Source organism: Elaeis guineensis, chromosome 3 (genome assembly GCF_000442705.2).
Source record: "Elaeis guineensis isolate ETL-2024a chromosome 3, EG11, whole genome shotgun sequence".
NCBI classification, from domain to species: Eukaryota; Viridiplantae; Streptophyta; class Magnoliopsida; order Arecales; family Arecaceae; genus Elaeis; species Elaeis guineensis.
Window position 1 is genome coordinate 123,813,774 of NC_025995.2, and position 26,760 is coordinate 123,840,533.

Sequence of the window (26,760 nt, forward strand, 5' to 3'; positions counted from 1 at the left end):
TTCTTTCAACAAGAAAAACCTTGAATGCTCGATAACATTCAGCAGTTGGTTCTCTATTCCATACAAAAATATTCTTGATGAAGCTATAATACATCGAGGGTGGAAAAAGCGATGCCTATAAAAAAAAAAATGTTTTCCACAAAAGCGATGCTTATACACCATCAAAAACAGGGAGTCAAGACATTGCATTTGGAACAATAACCAATTTCACTTCTTCTCGTTCAACTCCTTGCCAAAAGCTGCCCGTCTTGACTTAATTTCCAAGGAACACTGATCATTTACAAAACTGAGCCCGAGTGCCAGTCTAAATACTTACAGCTAACTCATAATAACCATTATTTCACCACCGAGCAATGTATCAAAAAATTTCCAGAACCCATCCGCACGTAAATCTTTGCATCTGCACTTAGCAAGAACTTTACAACAACTATCATCCTACCATGCTTCTACACTTCACTAGAGACATGATGAGTCTCCCTGCTCCCAAAACTTTGAAGCAGAACTGCAGCTGCCTAAAGATACAGGGATCGAACAATTTGAGAAGTCCCTATAGTACATGGCTCCTGGCTCTTCAGCACAACCCCCGGTAACAATTCGACAACCATCCACTGCGATAGCTGACAGGCCAACAATGTTTTCAGTTTCACCAGGTACACGACAGTCCAACGAATTTGCCAGGAACCCTGTATCAGTTTCCCAAACATTAACTCGATAATCAAATGGGCCTCCAGTGACTACTTTGTAGGGATCCATGTGAAGCAACGTAACACGGCTGCTGTTTGAATCCAAATCAGCCATGGGTTCTGGATATTCTTGGCTTTTCCGAATGTCCCACAATATAGCCCTGGTAAATGATAAACAATCAAGAATATTTATTTTGACAAAAACAATCAAGAATATTTATTTTGATAAATTACTGACAAAATGACGTGCAAAATGCATGGCGTGGTGCCACAGATTTAGAAAGGGAAAAAATACACACAAGCCACATATAGCCGTCCTTCCAGCAGAAACATGTCCGCTTGTTTTGCCCAAGAAAAGATTGACTTTGTAATTGTATTAAAACATTCAAACCATTGCTAAAGCACCAAAATAGTCATTGCAATATGAGCGCATTTCAGATGCCAATCGAGCACCGAGACCTTGCAATACAGAACCATTCGACTTTATGCATGAATACAGCATATTCGAAAAGGAAGAGGAAGAAAACACTGGTGACAACTGATAAGTCACCATGCTTCGTAAACATTAGTTGGATGCTACCACGTTTAAAACTCATATAGCTTTGCTTTATGCATATGGAAAGCCATAAAATTATTGCCTTGTGCTTGCCTTCAAACAAAACGAGATTCTTGAGAACGCATCAATCCATCCCACAACACTTTCTGGTAATGGTACTCTAACCTCAGCACACCTATCACAATCTGATATCTACATAGGCATGTATCAAGCTGAACATAAATAACCCAAAGCAAACTTAGTGTTAACTGACAATACAGTTTGATTACATTTAAGGTATGCATATCGACTCAGAACCACTATTTTTTCCCCTTCTTTAAGAATAGCCCAGTTTTGAGATGGTTTATTGGAGTATATCTCAGCACCAGGGGTAAAGATGTCTAAAAATTCAAAACTAGGTCATTTTTGAGAAAAATTATGACCTGAACCTATAAAAACGGAAGCAAAAAAGGCCATTTGCCAAATTCCCCTTTAAGGTGGGAAATTTTACCATTAACAGGATTGTCATAAATTTTCCAGCTACAAGAATAAAAAGCAAGTTATCCAGGATCACACAACATGCATTTGTAACTTTTAATGTTTGAATACCTACCACAAGTAGTAGCATTGAGGCAGGGTCAAAATTAAGAAACCATGAAGAACAGAGCTTCACCTGGAAAGAAAGTTAATTTTCACATAGCTTCCAACTAAATGAAATACTTCACTAACGTGGAGACCATAAGCTTTAGGGTCAATGAAAAGCGAGTGCACAAGCCTTTTGTAATAAAAGTCCATACGTTGTGTCATCATGGATCATGCACATATTGATCAAGGACTTTTTGGGAAAACAGAAATTATCTTGCATTAAATCTATATATAAAAATATAAAGCCTTGCAAATTCCAAGTATAATATGTTCTATTTAACACATGTTAATAGATTCACAAGCTTAAAAAGAGTTAACTAAACTATGAATCAAGATCTATCTCATAATAGGTTAGCATTCAAATTTCAAAAGCTTGGATCATCCTAGCTTCCACATGAGATTGCACGGCAAGGACAACTCGTTAATAAAAACAATCACTACTTCAGATTAATGTTCGGTACATAAAGACAGAACATATTAACACACAAAAATGGCTAAAAATGATAAATGACACAACAGCAAACCAACATAGTGAGATTTTTTGCCAATTCATCAACTTAATAAACTCCAATAGTCAGCAAAGCTTTGACATTCACTGTTGCATTAGTCATGTTACTGAGATAACAGGAATGCCAATGAAACCCAAATGACAGAAAGGTTATAATTACCTGTCTTCTCCACCGGTACATAGTAACCATTTAGCAGGCAGCATCTCAAAAGAGTATAACTTTGGGGCATGAATTGCAGCAGTGAAAGCTTTTCTCATTGTTCTTAGGTCGATTGCTGTAACTAGTGAACCAGCAGCAATATAGCAAAGAGCATCATGGCATTTCATAGCAACAGGTGGCCCAGAAACACATGTCATCCCTACACATGCTGATGAGCTAGAAGATGATGATGCACTTGTGTCCCAAACTCGGACCTGAATGGAAATGCAAACGATACTTCAGAACGTCTTTTCAAGATTCCTGTCAACAAGTATCATATACCAAGTCTATCTCTGATGGAAAATGCTGTGTAAAGAATTTACATGAGATAGAGACAAACCAGGTTTTTCAGACTTCAATTAACAGCAAAATAAAAATTTTAAGTCCCAGAAAACATCCCAATAGAAGTCAAGGAAAAAAAGGATTGCACCCATTTGGAATGCATTCCAGATATGCATCCCTAGCACCTAATAATATATGAGCTCCTAGGTACAGTTACAAGCAATTAGCAATAATGAAAGCTTTATGACAATGAACAGAATTTCAAACAATTAATGTCGCAACCGAAGACATTTCAGGGGGAAAAATGGATACAGAAAAATATATCCTGTCCGGTGCAAGGAGGGAGATGAAAAGAAATGCAAAGAAGGCCGTAGTACAGGAGTTCATGATGTTCTAAGGAACAAATCCCATACTTCTTTATGTATGGACCTTTCAGCTAATTTTCCAGACTTGCATATGTTAGATGTATGCTCTAGAAGTCAATTTTGGCTGACATATTTCATATCTCTAGAATATGATTTTGTACTTATTCGGCAATTATATTACCATTCATGTTGATGTGTCCATAAATCATCCAAGCAATTAACAAGATGATGACACATATTCTCAAAGAGTTGAGAATTTGAGGCATATGTCATTGATGGTTGATTCCTAAATTGCTCCTAATCATAGGATCATCATGGAGATGGTGATTGATCTGGATAGACAGTGCACGGATCGCTTCCTTCGGACATATGGATCTCGAATTTGTAGTGTAGAGACACTGGAGCGAGAGTACAGGTGATTGTTAGAGAACAACTAGCACTGAGCGTGACCAACACGAGAAGTCACATGGATGTCTGCTCACTCGTTAGTGATTTTCTCGATGCTACAGTTGTATGACTGGTCCCTTTGACCTGAGATGACACTACTGCTCGCAGTGAGACTGCTGGAGTTTGACTGACACATCAACATGGATCTCAAGGAGCCTTTGTAGTAGATGTTGGCGACAGTTGATCCACCGTAGAAGTGGAGTGTGCATCAAGATGGGATCTATCAATCCTAACAGAAGGGAGTAATCATATGGGATTTAAGAGGCTGGCTGAGTCCTTAAGTCTATGGCCATAGCAGTGTGATTGATGGAAAAAAATTTCCATAAAATCACATATGGACTTAAGCTGATTGAATCTATCATATGACCGATGTTGAGGTTTGACGATTTATCCATGACCTGCCATCTAGTCGGGACTCAATAGAAGAATTGAATCACACGTTAACTACACCTAGAGGTTCATTTCAGTTCTACTGGATTGCCACTACATACTGCTAGGTATCACTAGTGGATTGTGAGAGCTCATTAGGATTATTCTAGATCGACAATCCTTATTTAGTTAGAGTGAAATTATTCCGATCCATTGAAAAAAATTTTAATGATACGATGATAGAGATCATTGTATGTCTCACTACCAGATAGAATTGAACCTATGAGATCACACAACAAAGAGATTAGGTCTGAAATAAGAAATTAAACTTATGAAGTATCAATTGGATTTAGAGAAACCCATTGGGTTCATGATAACATTGTTAGTATATGGTTGGACCCAATTCTTCTTTCCGTTAGGATTACTTATTTGATAAGATAATTCTAACTTAATTACCTGCTAATAACCTACATGAATAAAATTCATGAGACTCCAATTGTTGGGTGTCTAAGGTTATGGATCACATAAATTAAAGATGCAAGTCCCTTATGAATCTCCTTGATAGTTATTATGGGACGCCACCTTGATTTGATCAATTTAGGCGTGTCTATTGATTAGAGGACTTTTGATTTTCATATGGGGTGTCTCTTGGGTGCAAAAGAGGGTGTCTAATTATGGGTGCAAGGGCTCCAATAGTTGGTGCCTAATGGGCTTCTTAATATAAGTTGGATAACTTAAATTAATAAGAATCCTAATGCAAGTAGAACTTGTATTATGAGATTGAATAGGATTCAATCCTTATGCCTATTTAAAAGGACCTCCCCTAAGGTCCCTAGAGGATCAAAACCAGCAGCCCCTCACACCCAAAGGCTCTCCCCACGCCCTCTCTTCCTCTCCCTTTCTCTCTTGGGTGTTCTATACACCCCTTCCTTGGGATGCGCGTTCCAAGGAGTTCCATGCCCAAAGAAGTTTGGCCTCTTCCTTACTAGTTTCTAACATCTGGTAGCAGCACATAGCAAAAATAAACTCTAGAGAAGAAAAGAAGAAAAAGATCAGGAGAAAGATCAAATATTGATCGTGATCCAGACTTCGTTCAGATTCAGTAGGCTGAATTTTGGAGAACCAAAATTCAGATTAAAAAGAACTGTTCCAGACTGATCCCGAGTGGATACTCGTAGAGGCCGGATATTTGTGCGGCTAAAAGAGAGCCTCTTCTCTTCCAAATCCAGTTTTGAAGAAAGGGATTGCGAAACAGGTATGTGATTTGATCACAATCTGAATTTCAGCATATATCAATTTCAACATATGAAATAGATCATGTGATTTTATGTTTTTATGCATGCAAAATTAAGATTAAAATTATTTTAATCTTATTCTCCGCTGCAGTATTTAAAAAATAAAATTTTTAAAACTCATATGCATACATCAAATCCCAAAATCCAACAATGGTATCAGAGCTACGGATTTTCATATGCTGAATTTTAATATACATATTTTTTGAAAAAATTTCAAAATCAATCTTTTCTTGATACATGAGATGTATGGATGGATCTTCAAATCTGAAATTTAATTTTAGATTTAATTCTAGAATATATAGTTGATATGTTGATGCATGCATAGATCTGAAAATTGATTTAGAAAGAGTTCTAGTTCATGTGAAATAGATATATGCATGAAACCTGAATTTTTTTGTGATCTGAATTTTAATTCATATGTATGATATATGATTGCATATTTAGATCATAAATTTGATCTTAATCTGATCTATAATTAATATATGAGATATATGATATCATATTTAAATCTGAAATTTTGTTTAAGATCTGATTTTACATGCATATATGTGATATATGTTTATGTGTTAGAACTTGAAAATTATTTTCATGTTTTAATATTTACTTTCATGCAAAAGTATTTAGATCTGAAATATGATTTTAGAATCTGAAATTTGTGTTTGTGTACGAGGATTTTGGTCATGAAAAAATCAAAAATTAGATCATGTAATAGGATTACATCTAAGATTTTTGATTTGAAACATATGGGTCTAATTCGATTAAGTAATTGGTTAAATCGAATTAAGTTAATGATCATACAATTGTTATTGATCAAATCGATTAAGTCCCATATGTAGACCTAATTTGGCTTGTTGATTTGAGCCCGATTCACTTGAGCTAACCAATTCTGATCAATTGTCCAATTGATGTCTAAGACAAGTAATTGAAAGGTGGTTACTTAATTGGTTCCGTTCGCTTACCTGACCAATTTATTGGTGTCTAAAGAAAGCAACGGGAAGACCCCCACTAATCTTCACTTATCTGGTCAAGTTGAAAGATTGAGTCACAAATATGGTTGCTTGGTAGTTTGATTTAGCTCATGCCAATTACATCAGTCATCACATGACTGATTAGATGAGACCTAAACCCAAATCTCTCCACAAAATATTAAGTCCAAGATCTTCCACCGTTGTAGATGTGCGGGCGTGCTACCGGCGTTGATTATTCTCGATTGATCACAGTGGTTCAGTTGCATCGGAAACACGCAACCACTCTATTAGCAAAGAGTTGCTACGGGATAAAGATTGGATTGGACCCAATAACTGTTAGGTGAGGAACCCAATGACGGCTTTATACCTGTTTGTGAACAGTAGGTTTAACTTAACTAAAAAGTGCGAGCAATAACTATTAGGTAAGCTCACATGACTTAGAGACCAAGTGACTGCAATATGCTTAGAGAAGCATCTGGACAAAGAGTTGTCCACGTATCGATGTTTATTCGTGTTACCAATAACTGTTAGGTGAGGTACATGATATCGGTAGGACCGCAGCACCTACTAGAAACCCAATTGTTACGTTAAAGTTTTCGTTTCTCCATCCGGAGTGTGGGAGTTCTGATAAATTAGTGGGAATCTCTTTTTGTATCTAAAAATCCCTAGAACAAAATTATAAAATAAATACAAACATCCAATTAGAATCTTTACTCTCTGTTGTTCATTGTGTCAACTTCCAATCCTCTAACTTGAATCCTAGATATCAACCGATTAACCGAAATCGAGTACATAGACTAGCTTACAAACTTAAAAATTATTCTTAATATTAAAAAATTAAGCAATGTTCTCTACCAGATTATTCTAATATTAACAACCCGTCCAACCCATAGTCAACGAGCTATATTTGACGAGTGGATGGACAATGACAATAAAGATACGTGCTATACATGAGTACATGTACACTGCCAACGACATGATGATTCATCCACAAGTGTTGTAAAGTGATCAGAGTCGCACAGCGCATGTGATGCATGATGGACAGTCAGTCTATGATCGTTATTTGATAATGATCGAGGACATTAAAGAGCTTAAAAAGCTCGACATGACTATGCATAAAAAATTGCTTATAGATTTGATCCTGCAATCCCTGATTAGTTTATATGGATAGTTTATGGTAAACTACCATATGAAAGACCATCATAGTACTTTATCTGAATTGGTCAAAGTGTTGATAACAAAGGAACCTTGAAAGAGTTCAGAGATAAATACTTGAAGAGCCTAAAGAAACAAAAACACATCTAGAGTAGGTATATCGAAATTGCTCAATACTGTCCTTACAATTTTCTCTTCTCCTAGTTGAGCTACAGACTCTAGTGTAGAGTCGATGGAAAGGTAGAGGGCTGAGCAAGTAACCTTTGAATTGGCTATAGGACAACAGTTGTTGCTGCGGCCATGGGTATCTGTCCTTTGCGATCATCGTTTGGATTTAGTTCTTAGAGACAGTCTCTATCATTTGCATGTTGATGCATATGTGAACTTAATTGAGCAATCAATGAATGTCATTAGATCTGAGAGATCCAAAATTGAGATAAAACTTAAAGTATATGTGGACCCTTAGGCTAAATCATATTGGAGAAGAAATGATTAACAAATTGAAGAATTATGAGCCTTTGGGCTCATTGACTGTTGAGTCAAATCTAGTTTGTGTATCATCTCTTTGAAAAAATATGACCAAGCTACTCTTGTGAGACAAGAGGAAAAGGACCACTGAGATACTTATCCTTGTACACATTTGATGTGTGTAGCCCATGTGATGTGCTAACCAAGGAGTTATCTCTACTTTGTATATGAGATACAAATCTGAAATTTTTAAAAGATTCAAAGAATTCAGATGTAAGTAGAGAAACAAATCGAAAAATTTCTGAAGATACTTCGATCAGATTGAGAATGCAATACCATTGAAAGAAATTTCTCGATTATCTCATAAAATGATATTGTTTCATATTGGACCCCTCTTAATAAATCTCAACTCAATAAGATAAGAAGAATCATGGGACCATATGAAATATGACTTGGTCCATAATGAAATTCACTGATTTTTTTATATTTTTTTAGGGACATGCTTTATTTCTATGAAATTGGGTTATCTCTAAGCCTGTTCCTACCACACCATATAAGATATGACATGGTGAGAACTGAATCTTGATTATTTTGAAATTCAAAGATGTCCAGCCTGTGTCTAGAACAGCAGGTGGATATGTTAGAGAATAGATCTATAAAGCTCTTCCTAAAATAGTTTGGGATATTACTTTCTGATGGGATTATAATGTAATTGTGACTCAATGCTATCTTTTTGAAAAACTGTTTAACCAAGATGAAGTAGTGGGAGGATAGTTAAACTCTAAGAGAGTGTCTCTGAAAAGTAGGGAGCCTTGGGACCTTAAGAACATATTAATCATGAGCCAGTAGACGTGTATTCCTCCTCCATCTCGTACACATAGTAGAATCTCCAATCCTCTCGAAAGGTACTTGAGTATGCTTAACAGAGGATATAGAGAAAATCGTTTCTCATGGGAGATAGGAAACATAGAGATGATCCCAGAATCTACAACGAAACGATGTGAGACATCGACTCCAAGAAAGGATATGAAATAGCTTTCTTAAGTAGAGATCTTTTGAAGATTTCTATATGAAATAGCCTATGGATTTCATTTCTTGTGATAAGTGATCACAAAGACCACAATGTCCTTGGAGTTGAAACATTCATTTCAATGATATGATCAAATTGTTTAATCAGATATGAGGAATTATGGATTTCAAAAAGGCCAGTGAGAGTGTCCAATACTGACATCGGTTAAAATATAGTTGAATATAGATTTCTCCATGAAAGACATAAAGTGATCATCCTAAAGATCTATAAAGATAGATGCAATTGGATGCTTGTGTTTTCACAGATAAAATACAGAGACCGGATACTGAAAGCGTTCAGCATAGAAATCTCGAAAAGAGATCTGCTACCCTCTCGGGCATAATCGTATGCCATAAAGTATTTGAACTGATTATACCGTGATTGTCACAAGTAGATATCAGTTGTATCCAAACTGTGAGCGCTGGATTGCTGTGAAAACATCCTTAAGCTCTTAAAAATAACTGAGGACATGTTCGGAGAAGGATCAAAACTAGTAGGAGGATACACTAATTCAAACTTTATGTCTGATTTTGATGGTAAAATATCTGCATCATGGATGCGTTCTTATGTTGATATCTTGAAAAAATTTTCAATAATCGATCAATGAAAGCTGAGTACACTGTAGATGTGTAGGATGCATTCTGGTTGTAATGTTAGTTGCAGAATTAGTTGTCATACCATCAAATGCCGTGACACTATACTGCAAAGATAATGGCACCATAGTCCTTGCTAAGGAACCTAGGTCTCACCAGATATCCAAGCACATAGAACAGCAGAACACGCGACTACCTCGAGTAGAAATATATAGAAATGCAGAGAGCAAACTCTACATGTGATGTAGATGACCCACTGGTAAGTCACTTAACTAGCCTAAGACTATAGCCTATCTTGTGAAGATAGGGCTTGGTACATGGCAGATTGACTTTAGTGCAAGTAAGAGATTGTTGGATGTATGCTCTAGAAGCCAATCTTGACTGACACATTTCATATCTCTAGAACATGATTTTGTACTTATTGGGCAGTTATATTACCATTCATGTCTGTGTCCATGAATCATCCAAGGGATTAACAAGATGACACATTCTCAAAGAATTGAGAATTTGAGGCATATGTCATTAATGGTTGATTTCTAAATTGCTCCTGATCATAGGATCATCATGGAGATGGTGATTGATCCGGATAGACCAGTGCACGGATCGCTTCCTTCGGACAGATGGATCTCTAGTCTGCAATGTAGAAACACTGAAGCGAGAGTGCAGATGGTTGTTAGAAAACTAGTACTGAGCGTGACCAACACGAGAAATCACATGAATGTCTACTCACTCGTTAGTGACTTTCTCGATGCTGCAGTTGTATGACTGATCCTTTGATCTGAGATGACACTACTACTCACAGTGAGGCTACTGGAGTTTGACTAACATTAATATGGGTCTCAAGGAGCCCTTGTAGTGGATATTAGCGACAGTTGGTCCACTGTAGGAGGGGTGTGCATCAAGATGAAATCTATCGATCCTAGTAGAAGGAGGTAGTCCTATGAGATTTAAGAGACTGAGTCCTTAAGTCTATGACCATAGCAATGTAATTGATGGAAAAGAATTTTCATAAAATCACATATGGACTTAAGCTGATTGAATCTATCTATGACCGATGTTGAGGTTTGATGATTTTATCCATGATCTGCCATCTAGTCGGGACTCACGATAGAGAGACTGAATCACACATTAACTACACCTAGAGGTTCATTTCAGTTCTATTGGGTTGCCACTACATACTGCTAGGTGTCACTAGTAGATTGTGAGAGCTCACTAAGATTGTTCTGGATCGATAATCCTTATTGAATTAGAATGAAATTATTTCGATCCATTGAAAAGAGTTTCAATGATACGATGATAGAGATCATTGTATGTCTCACTACCAGATAGAATTGAACCTATGAAGTCACACAACAAAGAGATTAGACCTGAAATAAGAAATTGAACTTATGAAGTGTCAATTGGGTTTAGAGAAATCCTTTGGGTTCATGATAACCTTGCTAGCATATGGTTGGATTCAATTCCTCTTTCCGTTAGGATTACTTATTTGACAAGATAATTTTATCTTAATTACCTGCTAATAACCTACATACATAAGATTCATGAGACTCCAATTATTGGATGTCTAAGATTATGGATCACATAAATTAAGGGTGCAAGTCCTTTATGAATCTCTTTGATAGTTATTATGGGGCGCCACTTTGATTTGATCAATTTGGGCATGTTCATTGATTAGAGGGCTTTTAGTTTTGATATAGGGTGTCTCCTAGGTGCAAAAGAGGGTGTCTAATTATGGATGCAAGGGCTCCAATAGTTGGCGCCTAATGGACTTCCTAGTGTAAGTTGGATAACTTAAGTTAATAGAAATCCTAATGCAAGTAAGACTTGTATTATGAGATTAAATAGGATTCAATCCTTATGCCTATTTAAAAGAGACCTCCCCTAAGATCCCTAGAGGATCAAAACCAGCAGCCCCTCACACCCAAAGACTCTCCCCACGCCCTTTTCCTCTCCCTTTCTCTCCTCTTGGGTGTTCTATACACCCCTTCCTTGGGACGCGCGTCCCAAGAAGTTCTATGCCCAAAGAAGTTTGGGTGCCTCTTCTTTACTGATTTCTAACATCTAGTAGCAGCACATAGAAAGGAGAAACTTTAGAGAAGAGGAAAAGAAGAAGATCAAGGAGAAAGATCAAGTATTGATCGCAATCCAGACTTCGTTCAGATTCAGCAGGCTGAATTTTACAGAACCAAAATTCAGATTAAAGAGGACTGTTCCAGGCTGATTCCAAGTGGATACTCGTAGAGAGCGGATATTTGTGCGGTTAAGAGAGAACCTCTTCTCTTCCAGATCCAATTTTGAAGAAAAGGATTACAAAACAGGTATGTGATTTGATCACAATCTGAATTTCAGCATATATCAATTTCAGCATACGAAATAGATCATGTGGTTTTATGTTTTTATGCATGCAAAATTAATATTAAAATTATTTTAATCTTATTCTCTGCTGCGATATTTAGAAAATAAAATTTTTGAAACACATATGTATGCATCAAACCCTAAAATCCAACAGCATAATCTCGACAATTATGATACTAGTGATATATGTTTATCTTCTGTATAACCAACCATTCACATAAGACATCAAATTTTTGTGTGTGGTCCATGGTGTCAGTTTCCTCTCATGTACAACTGGTAGCAAGTCCTGGTTCCACAATTAGCCAAAAATGCTAAGAGAAATGATTGTCCAATTGGATATACAATTTAATTAATGGGTTCAGAACAACAACCAAGGATCACTGTTGGTTAAAGATCTTACAGAATCTTTAAATCACATAATTGATGCTTCAACAAATTCTTGAGTTTAACTTACATTGGCAGGGTATCAACCCAGAACTGCAGATGGGAAAATTGTTACACTTCCTCGTATACCAAACAAAAAGCTAGACATGGATACAACACATGAACTTTGAAGTTGAACCAATAAAGAATGATGTCAAAGTGCAAAGTATAGCATAGATAATGGAATAAAACCTAAAAAAAAAAAAAAAAGAAGAAGCCCGTTAAAGAGAAAGATGTTGCTTTATATGCAAGGTGTGCAAAAGATCTAGATGCAAGTAAACAGAAAAATTAGATATGCTTCTACTGAATGGGCATAGATTCCTGGAACATGCCTCATATGCAAGGGAAAAAGCACAATGTATGTTGCTCATATTTCAAGTGGCACATTAAAATAATACAGGGAACACATTACAAGTTAGGAATTCTTGCTCGACCAAGAACCCCATTAATACAAATAATCCTTGAACTATACAAAAGTGGCTTAATTTCTTAAATTTTTAAGTCCAAAAATAACCCAGATTACTCATCTAGATATTTTAAAGATTCCTGCTATAATAAGATTTCGCCCCTAAAAATCTAAAACATGCTAGACTCTGATAGGTATTTTTCAATGGTATTGGACTTTGAGAATAAGAATTGGAGTAGAGACAGTATGTAGGAACATGTGACAGAAAATCTGATTCAGCGAGAAAGAAATAACAGCACAAATTTTAAAAAAGATACGCTGGTATACATGGACTTACCACCATGCGCTTGATTAGATGGTATCAACCCCTTGCCACCTGAGCAAGTGGACAGGTATTTCCAGATGGCATCAACCCTAAGGGGATGGGTTGGCTTAAGGTAGCAGGTGGAGGCTAGCCCCTCCTAATCTAGAGAGAAATAGAATGAGAGAGAGAGAGAGAGAGAGAGAGAGAGAGTATACCTGGAGTCTGAGAACTTTCAAAGAAAGGGTAAGAAGATACTTCTAAACCAAAAAATGAAAGTGAGATATAATGAATGTATAAAAGCAGCTCAATTTCCAAATTTTAAATTCTCAAAATAACAGTCAGATTACTCGGTTTAATATTTACAAGATTACTAATATTAACTGTAATTAGACTTCGCCTCCAAAAAGTCTAAAACATGCTAGACTTCTATAGAAAAGGAATTTTTGATATTGTTGAACTCTGAGAATAAGAAAAGAAGCAGAGACAATACATAGGAATACATGACAGAAAATCTGATTTAGTAAGAAAGAATTGAACAGATTTTAAAAAAGTAATCTTAGTGTACCTGAACTTTAAGAACTTTGAAGGAAAATAATCATCAAAGCAAATCCCAAATAAATGGACTTGCATTTGTTAGTTTTGGCAACCATAACTCCTAGACCATACAAATTTGTCACTTCCCTTTCCTACATCCAGTTGTTAATTTAAGTCGTAATTAACTAAACTCTCACATTAGTACATCAAGTGGCAAGTGCTCTAAGCTGGCACCATCTTTCCTTTGCTTTCAATTGGCTTGGATGAAATTTTACAATTAGAAATCTATAATACAATCAAACATTTGAACATTTATTAATTCAAGAAACACTTTCATGAAAATAGTTCTAGAATTATGACTTTGGGATACAATGGTAACATCACCTTCCAAAAAAATGTACATGTAGCATAAGAATTCCATGCCCCATAGATGGAGAATAACATCAGCAACTCAATTCCCAAAAGCAATGTTAAGACTATCTACTGAGAATCAAGACAAATTTGTTCTTCTGCAAGTGTCCAGACCTCAAGAGCAGTATTCAATGCCCTATATATCACATTCTATTGAAGCTTCTTAACTATAAAGCACTAAAAACTCATCTGCTAACACATAATCGGTGGGGGGAGGGCGGTGCACTGGAGATACAGGAAGTGGGGCATCAACCAACATAAGAATAGATATGAAAATTGATTCTCTGGTCCATACATGAGAAATATCATGTTCATACACTCATAGGATAAAAAATCACCATTAATAATCAAGGATACATGGCTGTCACATCCTGGGATCCAACAAAAGTGACAAATATATCGAAAGGCTTTGATGCACCACAAAGAATAAAAAGTTCCACAGGTGGTTTCCTTATATTTAAGCAATAAGTTAGGCTTGGACTGATAAATATGATCATACTTTATTATATTCAGGAATAGATACTTCAAGAATAAAACATCCAACACAAAGACAATATATAATTGCACCACTTACCCTTGAGTCTTTAGAGATGCTGACTAAAAGAGAATCTTTGTGCCTGAAAGATGAAACAAGAAGAAGTTACATTCCTAGGAAATTAAAAATACAGGAGAGGACATGACCATAAGCGACCATATTCTCATGTACACCACATTGTCATTACCATCTGAATAAGTAACTAATTATAATATCAAAATGATAGATGGAAAACTCTTTTTCTCTTTTGACAGCTACCACAGCAGTAGCCTCCATATACTTCACATAGACTTGTAAATACTTCCAGTCTAATGGTGACTGACTAATTATGTACCTTATTAGTGAAAGATGCAAAGTTATATAAATGGTGCAGTAAAACTTTTAAATATAAAGCGGAAAGCTTTTATTGATGTGGCATTTTCATCAATGATCACTTCCAATGTCCATAAGTCTTGATTAATGTATAGAAATTCTCTCTCTCTCTCTCTCTCTCTCTCTCTGGAGGCAGGAACAATGTCTAAAGGGATAACACTACTTGAAGGCTTGAACCTCTCACCTATCACTTTGAAGCAAGATGGTGAACCACTGAGCTAATGCTCAGGTGCTAGAAAGTCAACAATCAAATTAATGTATGACATCAATAGTGTCTTTTATCAGTCTACATGTTCTGGCAAGGTTGGTGGCAACACAATAATGACTAAATGAAACTCTTTTATCCCAGCTAACCATTAATTTCTTCTTTTCGGAAATCCAAAAGAAACTTTTTGGATTTTAGGGTTCGGTCATCAAGACAGAGAGAACAATGCAATGTCTTTCAGTAAGATATCAAGAATGACAGGAAGCAAAGTATAGGGCAACTGCCAGTTTAAAGATGGATTTTGTGCTGAGTGATCTCTCTGGCAAGGTCTAATTCACTTGGATGACAAGCTAGATGCCTGGAAGTCCACACCAAACATTATACACGACATTTAAATCCAAAATCTGTCCAAGGGTCGTCATTGCGCATGCAACTGAAGCAAAGATGCAATATGCAAGCACATGCACATGTATGTGTGTATGTACATATCTACTCACACTTGCATGAATATAAGGTCATTTGTCCGCTTAGTCCATTGAGAAGGATATGAACTGAAATTAAACTATAGATGCTCCTTTTTTTTTTTTTTTGGTTTGTGGGGGGGTGGGGGTAAGATGTAGGAATTCATCAACACATTCAATTCAAATAAAAAATAAGAACAATAAGATCGACTTCAACATTTTTTACTGTCAAAAAGAATATCTGAAGATTTGCTATGGAAAGAGGAGTTCATACTTAGCAACTGACAAACAAGACAGAGGCTTCTCATGTCCATAATATGTCAGTGTTAGAGGATTGTGTTTTCCACTGCAGCTAACAGACCAAAGGCGAACAGTGCAATCTTCTCCTCCGCTAGCAAGTACTTTACGACCCCCATGTCCAAGCAATTTATCAGCAAGGGTAGTGACTGGCCCATTATGACCTTTAAAACAGCGCTGTGAACGACCCTGCATTAATAAATATTCATTATGGACACCCTGAATGAAATGAAAAATGCATATGACATGTTTAACAATCAGACAAGGCACTTGTGGTGATGTATCCAACATGTGCCAAACCAACAAAATCAACACGTTTAGGAGAAAAAGCTGAGCAAATAGAACGTGGGAAATGAAAGTACAGCATGAAAATGATGAAACCAACAAATAAAACACAGCACATTCCTGGATGGTATTCAAGACTTCCATAAGGGAAACATGATACAGTTGAGGAATAGTAACAACTTATTTGTCTTGTCTTAGAACTTATTTCAATAGTTCAGATAATTAAAGCTTGCAATTAGATGGAAAACAAAGAAGGGGAAAAAAAAATCTCACATTGTAATTAAATATAAGCATGCAGGGAATGCCAGGCATCATTTGATCAGACAAACTAAGAATAAACAGTAGAAAACTGAGAAGATAAACCATTTCATATAAATGGATTAGAGGTTCACAACAGAAAATCTGTTCAGTGTAAATGTATAAAACCTTCCACCAAAGACGAATGGTTCGATCAGAGCTTGAAGTAATGATAACATTTGCCTCATTTTGCATCTCACTTCGAAACAAAGATGTATCAACAATGGGAAACAATCTGTAGAAACCCAAAAAAGAGAACAATCAACGGTCATATATCAAGCAATGCATCAAGGGAGGAATAGTGCAGAGCAACCCTTATCACAAGAATTATAAATAACAAGGAAAATATAACACAGGTAATAAACTAAGTGCACAGTTTCATTAAAATAATGACAGTAATTAAAGTTTGTGGTGCTAACTTGCTTTTAAATCAGGAATAGCTCACTTAGACTAGAAAAACATCGCATAAGTCAGTTCTATAATTTTAGTCCATTTGAAAGTTTACAAAAAGGAATAGTAGGGAGAAAAAGCGTAAAAAGATGGGCCTACTACATGTTGAAAGCAGCAATAAGTGTTACTACAGTCAAGTACCAAACATAGAGTTAAAACATCATTGTCATCCACATACAGTAGTTGTACAAAAAGTCTATCATGTGCACATCATACACACCACATGCAGATCATTTATTTATTTATTTATTTATTTAAAAGAAGATAGTACATGAGGCAAGTATTGCCAGATCAAGCTGAAGATATTACTTTAAGGCAAATATCGTTGTTCAAATCAAAATATAGACTTCTAAGAATCCCAAACCATGAAAGACTCATCCCTATTAACAACACCAAAATCTTAAAATAAGATATTTCAGAACAATCCAAAATCATGGTCATGTTGATTACTAAATTTCACAAATTTGAATGATAGGTGTAAAGAAGACATATTGAGCACCACAATATGCAAAAGATGAATGTAACATAAGCAACTCAAGCTCTTCTGGATTTCCTGAGTGATAGATTTGAATGGATAAATAACAAAGAGCAAATGCAAGACCATGTCCTTTCTTGTGCACTACAAGTTCAGTAGATGAACAAAGCCACAACTCATAGATAAGAAAGGGCAGTCCCATTCACAAGGCTCCGGCCACTGTGGGGAATAGAGAGGGTCAGATACATGAAGCCTTATCCCCATAGGTAGGCTGTTTCCATTTTTCAAACCCATTACCCCAAGTCACAATGTGCCATTGTGCCAGGCTCACCCTCACTGCAGGACTCGAAAAAAAAAATTCCAAATCATGCGTAGCATACTAAATATTGCCATGCAGAAGATATATAAGACTTCTATACAACAGAGAATTTCTATCATGTAAAATATAGTTATTTGAAGGGTGGGGACAATAAGGAAACAACTCATTAAGTCTTACAGTTGTATAGATAAAAGAAAAATATAGCTTACTGAGATTATATTAGGAACTAACCTCATACAGGTAATTCTTGAGCCATGACCTCTCAGTGTTTCATAGGCTGCAACTTCAGCTTCTGAAGGTTCAAATCTCAACCTTTGCAAGATTGAGCCCTAAATACAAAATGATTAAATTTCTTATTAATCTCTTAAGTAGCTTCTTGTTGCAGATAAGATTTGGGAGAAATAAACTAACAATTGATAGCAAATATCCCAGCGCTAAAGAAGAATATTTAGTAGCCAGCTCTATTTAATATTCTTTCAGCATATACATGTAATATTGCTGTTCCATTGTGCATACATTTTTCTGAAATCTAGCGAGCATTTTGTGGTTGAATCTTCACTAGGTCTAAGTCCTTATGCGCACATATATCAATTTTTTGCAAATGAGGGAGATAGAATGATCAAAATCTGCAACTTACAGTAACATGATCAAACAAAGGTCGGATTTCAAACATAAAATTTTGTGATTAAACCGCATGCAAACCCAACCTCAACTACTGTGCTTTTGCAACTTATGATATTATGACAACATAAAGATAATAAAAACTAACTTTCTTTTTATCATTAATAATCATAGAGTAACTTCAAGATATTACAAGGCAATGAAGAGTTTTCAGCTGGTTATTAGATATTTGCCATATACACCCCATATATCAAATTAAGATATTGGTGGGTGGCAACTCATTGGGCTCCATATCACTATTCTCAGACATCATTAAAACTCATTGCTGATTACAAACATTTGAAAATTTAAAGACATTATATTGAATATATGCTTGCTCAGTTATCATCTATGTAACACTAACCCATTAATATCATGTTAATTATCAGTAACTTCAAGAACTTAACCGACACAAGCATGATTATTGATTAAGATACCTGAGCAAGAAGGATATAATTTCTGTCCAGCATTATGTGACTATGAGGCATCGTGTACGTAGTGAACCAAATTTTCAGTGGGTCTTCAAATTTCATTTGATGCAGTGCAGTGTGCCGAGCCAAATATTGTTCTTTAACACCTGGATATCCAGAAGATATGCATTGACCTGGCCACCTCTCCCTGTAATTCAGAGAAAACACCCATATGATTCATATCTTCTTGTTACAAAGCATACAGATTGTCTTCAAAATAACCTTCAAAAGCTCTCCTTGCCCGAGCAAGGACAGATGGTGGATAACTTATGAAAATCCTCAAATAATTAGATATCCTAGAGTCCAAAGTCCAAACACTTTAGAGCACAAGCACGAATTGATCATTTAGCAAGTAATGATTCATAAGGTAACTAAGTTCTTGTTAAAATAATAATCCTTGCTGCATGGGTTCATGGTGGATCATGCCTCACTGTTTTCATGCAATCTACCCCGAAAGTAAGAGTATATGTTTAATGAAACACACTCTTAGCGTGTTTACTCCAAAGCACTAGTAAAAAGGAAAGAAAATTTCCCAAGAAGCCCCTCGATGAAGCATAAACTATAATCAGAGTCCTCATATTTTCTAGGGAAAAACAATGAATTGATTCAAGAACTTTAAAAAATCACCAAAATCCCAAAGGAAATTGGCCAAGACAATGAATTTATTCAGAGCACAAAAGTTTGGCTTATCTTACAACAGATTCCTCTCATAATCATGAATCAACCAACATTAACCGATATATTTTTGGTTTATGTGGAGTGCAAGGATCCACTTTTATGTGATTAGCCACCAATCTTTGTTTTTTTAAGCTAAAGTTACTTTTAAGAGATCAGATCCCTGTCGGCAGAACAGATATTTGTATGAAACCAGTCATTTAGATGGTTCTTCTACAGCCAAACTTTCTCATTGTAAAGGTCAGCAGTCCAAAGTGTCAAAAGTCTAGACAGCATCCTGCACTTCGTTTGAGAGATGCAATATTTATCGTAAAGATCCCTTCAAACCCTAGGAGACAACTCAATGCATCGCTTTCATTTCAAAATCTGCTGATCAGACAATTAATTGTATTGCCTTTTCTACTGAAATTCCTGTAGTTTTCCCTTTAAAAATCTTCATCGAGCTATTTATTCATGTAACAATCCTTTTTTGACCTCTAACTCATTTCCCATCCATTAAGGCTCTATTTTCCAGTAGTCAAACTTTCCTAAAATTTGCATCCGCGATCCCAAAACCTCATCATTGTCAACCTTAAACCCTACAAGACAGTTTGTCCTCGGAACGTAAGAAAAGGTTACCTATTGCTCGGTCTTAATAGCCCTAAGCCCTAATCCAAGCCTGCATCAAGCTTGGTGTGTTAATATACTATCCATCAACATATAAGATTTAAGCAAATTTGCAAAATTAGAACAGTGCGTATCCTAAAAAATATAAAAGAATAAACCATGGAGGCTGATTGTCCTTTTGGAACAAAAAACGACCCAACAGAGTTAAACCAGGCTCTGATACTAAAACCACCATTCCCTTCACCAGAAAGATCCAAATACCCAATTTTCAGCTATTCAAGGAAATTAACAAACACAGAGCGAATGCCCTGATCAGGCTCCCGGTCCTCCCATCACCTAACGTAAGATGACCCCCGAAATAAATAAAAGAAAATTAAAGGAGGGAAAAAATCCTTCTTTCAGTTCTATTTATCATTGTTATTCATTATTCTAGTCTAAAATCCAGATTACAATAAAAGAACAGCAAGAAACCCATCAAAACGCTCTCAAGAATCGAAATTTCAGGCGAATTTGGGGAAAGAAGTGCAAAAGGAAACGGAAATTAAGCGGAAAAAAGAAAGCGAGATAAAGGAAGCTACGTTAGGAGACGACTCCAGATGGAGTCGGAGTAGGCGACACGACGGAGGGGCTTGCAGGTCATCGCGAGGTTGGTGACCTCCCGCAGGCCCAAGAAGCTGGCGCAGTGGGCAAGGACGTCGGCGTCGAGGTCCGTTAGGGTTCTCGCGCGAACGTCCGGGGCGAGAGAAGTCGGTCGTTCTGCCATCACCGGAGCTCCTCAACCGGCCATGGAACGTCGGTGGGAAAACCCTAGAAGAGAGAACTAGCAGGAAAGAAAGGAAGGGGACGCTCTTGATTGCTACAGCCATGTCCTCATAAGGGTGCGGCATACACGGCGGTTGCTGAGTTCCGTGCAGGCGGATGTTGGGCACGTGACCCACCGACACCAAATGCCTGGTTAAAATTAATGGCCCTTATAACGGTTTAGGGAGGCGTCAGTCCATTATAACGGGTACCGCATGGCGGTCCTCGTCTGAGCGTTTTTTCCATCCCTCCGCAACCGCCGTTATAAACGAGGCCAATGACTGTTATACTTAATTTGATATGTGAATATTTTATCTGATAAGTAAATAATTTTTAGAAATAAAATCAGCTGAAAAATTAGTTATTTATTCAGTCAGAAGTTAAAAATATTTTTTATTTAATTAATAGTGATTTGGTCAAAAGATGGCCATTATTTACTACTATTTAAGAAAATTTGGCCATTACAGTAATTTTTTGAGACTAATATATATATATATATATATATATATATATATAATATATATATATATATATATGCATGTACAAGTTACGCATGCATGAATATGCGTAAGTATATTTGTATAAAGAGAGATGTATTCAGATTATTTTGAAGGCCAACAATAATTTAGTGAAGATGAATCTCTCTATTAAATTTTTTTTTTATTGAACTTGTATTTTTTCGAAGAGATTAATATACATTGAACTTTAATTCTCTCTATTTTGATATTGAAAAAAATAATAAAATAATATTCTTTAATATCTAAATGCATAACAACCAATTTTACATCAGAAATATCAAGCCTTTGCCCTAATAGCCAATATATATTTGTGTATGATTATGATAGTTGAGGGTATAATTGTGGCAAAGCCCAAAATATGCATGTACGTGGACTGTCTTAGTGATTGGTGGATAGTATATCAATTATAAAAATAAATATGGACAATCAAATATTATCACTATTGTACTAAAATTAAATAATTTTTAAAAAAATAGTTATTGATGAATGATGATTATGTCTGATAATGCAATGGATATAAAATTTGACAATTTTTCCAAGTTGCATTATGACTTACTATGTTATTACCTTCAGCAGCAAACCATAGGAAGAAAGATCGGACCATAATAAACTTTGATGGTGTATTTATGTTTAAGTATAATTGTAGGCAATCTTAATTATTGTAGATGAACAATTTATGATTTGTGAGACAAATGTGGGCAATCAAATTTATCATTTTTTTGTTTGATAAGGGTAACACAGCTTATAAGGGCCTCCAACATCGCACTTACTATTTGTAGATAATTCGATCTTGATGGCAAAGGTTACCAATCTTAATGCACTAATACCCAAGATCTAAAGAAAATTACCCTTCTACTGTACACAATTTGGTCCAAAGGTGATTGTTAAAAAATCACAAGAACAATTCGGGCGTAACACTGATCTGAAATTAGACGGACAAGTTGTTTAAATCCTTGGCGTTCCGGAGAGACATGGCAGTTGGACATACCTTGAAGTGCCACCGACCGGAGAACTCCGAATTCCTCTCTGACAAAATCGACGCACATCTTGAAGGGTGGTAGTGGAAGGATTTATCCATGCGCGGAAAAGCGATACTTCACCGATCTGTATTGGCTTCTATTCCCATCTTCCTCGTGTCTAAATGTGCTGTCCTTTACTCTGTTCGGTCTGCTCAAGCTAGAGAAAATCTTCAAGGCATTTTTGGGGTGCCATGAAGTGAACCAAAGGAAACTCCATATGCTTCATTTGATAGGCAGAGATGCTGGTCACCCAGTTTTGGATGAAACACCGCTGTTGAGCAAGGTTGTAGGAGCCAAGCACCAGTTCATAGATGGGCACACGTATACACCTCTGTATGGAAAGCAATATGAACGGTGAGGAAATAGATAACAGGAGAATTCATTTGGCAGGTTGGCGATGGAAAAGCCATTAGAGTGCTCCGAGAACCATGGCTGCTCAATGAACCTTTCAATCACCTCCTAATTTTTATCAGTTCTGAGACATGCGAGGATGCATGGTATGTTTCTAAACTCATGGATAGAAACGGCCCATGGAATCAGCCTCTGTTCAGAGACATATTTCCTGATTCTTTAGACTAACAAGTTATCTCAATTCCGCTTCCCAAACACAACTGTGAAGAATTGAAGCCGGGGGCTGCTCCAATGGTAATAACGTTTTGGTGGAAAGTGATTTGGTATAGACTCCAGTGATTAAGTCTATTGGTGAGTAAGGGAATAATGCCAATTCAAAATGGTTACTGTGATCTATACCCAGGATTAATTGAAGATACACAGCATCTGATAATTTATTGCTCTATAGCACAGAGGACCTGGGATGAACTGATACTTCAATACCATTTATTCCTCTATAGCATGTGATTATTTATTGCCCTATACCTTTTGTAAATAACAAAAGGTATAACTAAGGGAAGGGGAAATCCAAGCCATTGAACGCAAAATGAAAAGAAATGACCTGAGCTGGTAGACCAAGGTAGGACACGGTCCTCATAGAATTTTATCTCGACACTTAAAACTCAATAACATAAATCTATTATATGCAAAGCTACGTAATATTGTAAGACCCTGTCACAGAACATTTACTACATGGACTTTGGTCAAGAATGGATAAGAATTGGAAATATGCAAATGTTACTAAACAAGCAATTCAAAGAATTACAGAACACTTAATGATGAATTTTAAGAAGAGCTGCTTGAGAAGTTAATCGATGCAAATGATTAAATGAATAAAACAAATAAAAATATAAAAAATGGAAAACAAGAATGATGAGCTCTAGTAATCAATCATTGTGAAAACAAAATATATAATCATATTTATAATATTTTATGAATTGACCTTGTATTTGGAAACCTAATAACTTCACATTTGCAAACCATTCATTTCTCATCAGCAGTTCTGGCATTACAGAATTAAAAGCCAATGTTCCTGAGTAACGACACTCAATGTTCCCGTATACTGTGACATTGTTTTAGGGTATTACTATAGCCTTGGTCCCTACCTAACTGGATTAGGACTAACCCGTTTTCTCATTCAATTAGGGTCCTAACTGTTGGATAAATCAGAGCATGAGATTTACCCTTTTGTCTGAATTCATGCCAGGAAACTCTTGCATAGCAATATACGATTTAACATTACACTCTAACAAACGGTAGGGAATGGACACCACAATCCTAGGACACAAGTGAACCAGAAATTTGGACACTTGCAGTCTGGGACTGACATGAAAATAACCTACTCCAATCTGACCAAAAGCCATTTGAATTAGATTTGAGTTGAAAAGCATGATCCATTTCCAATGTGTTGGATTTGGATCCCCAAATGCCCCCAAAGAGAAACCAAAGCAACCTGAAAAGATCACATTTTTCACAACCTTTCTCAAATTTAAGAAACTAATCCGGTGAAAGTTCATCTCACTGAAGGACAAAAAGGAACAGGGAGTTCAGTTTAACTAGCAAATTCCAGATGCAAGGATTAGTTCCAAAAGAAATATGCAGTAAGCAGGAAGCTTGGGATAAATTTGAAAGGCATAAAAAAAAATCCGGTCAATCAAAGACGTAGGACAAAAGAAAAGAGAGTTATAGTGATAAGAAAATACATAGATGGCTGCAATCCAAGTTTGAAAACAAGATCAATAATGTAAACTGCCAACAAGAAATATTTTTAAAAAAAAAAACCAAACAAAACAAAACAAAAGCATCGTCCTTGCTAGCCATGAAGAATCAAACCTGAGATTTATCACCTAGGCTATACCAGAATCCCAAGATTTGTTCTGAACAACTCTTCATGAGCCTTTCTTCTTTCATTCACGGGCGGTCATCAAGCAAGAATCCAACCAATAACAACATCTCAGCAAAAAGGTACAGAAACCCGCACGTCAATATGCTGAGATATACTTACAAAATCAACCTTATCAAGATACCAAGATTATCAATAAGACTCAGACGGTTTCATCTTCCTGCATTACAAAATTAACTTCATCTCTTGAGATGCCAAGATATATTTCTTCTTAGGGGATTATTCAAAGAAAAAATCTAGCCCGTATGACAATCCAAACAAACGATCACTAAAACGGCATATCTTTGGCATGCTACGCAATGACCCGTAAAAGCCCAAGCTTTTTCCCACTTTTATCGAGCTCATGACTTGTAAGCCTCAAATTTCATATCAAATTTCGACGTTTATGCAAAAGATAGGGAATTTTGTAGAGTCATACAGAAATCTCATAATAACGCATTACCGCATGCTGGTAGGGGGCAACAAGAACGGATCTTGAACGTGAAAAAGGATATCTTGGATATTAAACCCCGAGAAGGGAAGGGAATCAACTCGCCATCGTAGATAGGGGCCGTACTCGGTGGCGGAGAGGTGCATCTTGACGTCGTCAAGGGGTCCGGTTCGCCACTGGCAGAGGTTAGTGGAGTCCGCGGCGGTGAGTTGGCGTGATCGGTGCCGCCGAACGACCGCCTCCAGGTACCCACTATCGATGTTGAACGTTAAAGCTTCGAACGTACATCCTCTCGATCAGACCGCAACGAGATACAATGGAACCCCGAGGATCCCCGGAGAAGGGAAAGGGCAAAAAAAACAAAACCCTAGAAACCCAGAAGACCGTGCAACGGCTCGAAGGAACGGCCTCTAATTAAATTCCGGCTGCTATGCCCCCCATATTTATAGACGATGACCTGAGACGTGCTGGGCGGCGCACATGAGAAAAAATAGGATGCACGAGGATGCACCGCTTTGATTTAACGCAGCAGACTGGCGACACGACTCACCGACGTCGGTTAATACCCAGCCGTTTAAATCTGATTTCTGCGTAAAAGAGCGAGAATATGATAGACCGCATCGGCAAATCGTCCACCGACGTCGTTTCAGACTCCAACTAGCCGCCGTTTCCAGCCGAGGAGCCGTCACGGATCCAAGTTCCAAGACATGAGAGGGCCAAACTCCACTTCTAATAAGCTCTTTCTAAACACCATTATCCCAAATGAGTCCACGAACCAGGCCAGTATGCCATTCCAGGGATCAGCAGCAGCTATTTTAGGGACCAGGATTGGACCATAGGCTAAATTGCACCATAGACATGAGCAGGTTCGCCTGTTTGTCAGAGTTGTGGCAATACTTCGCTACCAAGGCATGCGGTTGAAAAGCTTAGCTATGGAGGTCTTATTCCAACGATCGGGCAGCTCTAGTCTTTCATGGCAGGTAGAGGGGCTAAAGTGGCCAAGTCTCACGATCCACCTCAATCACTTGGTTATATAGCTGGACTATTGCATATTTGCACTTTGGTGTATGGTAATATCAGACTGCCACACGAGCGTTTAGGTATGGAGAACACTCACCCCATCATATGGTGGCCAAGGAACTGATCCATGAGACAAAGTTGATATGGTTGTCCGTATTGAAATTTTGTGAGGCAACAAAATTTATATGAAGGTGAAACTATCGATGCCATTCATGATCTCTTAAATTAATCTATAACTATCTGCAATCAAAAAAGAACTGAGTTGATATGCTCGAACTAAGCTAATCATCGAGCAACATCCTGATTTTTCAATCCCAACTCCAAGTGTATCCAATTGAAAGAACCTCACTAACTCTTGGATGAGTTGAAGATAAATCTGTAGAAGATATCTTTTATAATATACCTCATCCATCGGAGACAATATCTGAATCAGTCACAAGACTAGAAGATAGACATTATTCATGATGGTTACATAGAGTTTAAGTTTATCAAACCATCAAATATATTCCTATCACTTTATTGAAAATTTATCTTTAGTCAAAATCCATAACAATCCAA

The 26,760-nt window shown here is 36.8% G+C and overlaps 1 protein-coding gene across 4 annotated transcripts; it reads right to left on the reverse strand.

Annotated features, from left to right (window-relative positions):
• On the reverse strand, nucleotides 1-25,593 carry LOC105040363 (uncharacterized). Of its 4 annotated transcripts, none has more exons than XM_073254817.1 (9): nucleotides 25,288-25,593; nucleotides 22,429-22,790; nucleotides 18,808-18,988; nucleotides 17,942-18,039; nucleotides 16,596-16,701; nucleotides 15,862-16,073; nucleotides 14,589-14,631; nucleotides 2,532-2,785; nucleotides 1-844 (listed from the first exon to the last, which is right to left on the reverse strand). In XM_073254817.1, exons 3-9 carry the CDS (start codon nucleotides 18,901-18,903, stop codon nucleotides 457-459), a joined length of 1,197 nt encoding a protein of 398 aa, XP_073110918.1. In that variant the 5' UTR covers nucleotides 18,904-18,988; nucleotides 22,429-22,790; nucleotides 25,288-25,593; the 3' UTR covers nucleotides 1-456. The 4 variants fall into 4 exon arrangements, with proteins under 4 accessions (XP_073110918.1, XP_073110917.1, XP_073110916.1 ...); XM_073254816.1 differs by having other exon boundaries at nucleotides 25,195-25,593; XM_073254815.1 differs by lacking the exon at nucleotides 25,288-25,593 and having other exon boundaries at nucleotides 22,429-23,536.
• Between the last annotated feature and the right edge of the window lie 1,167 nt (nucleotides 25,594-26,760).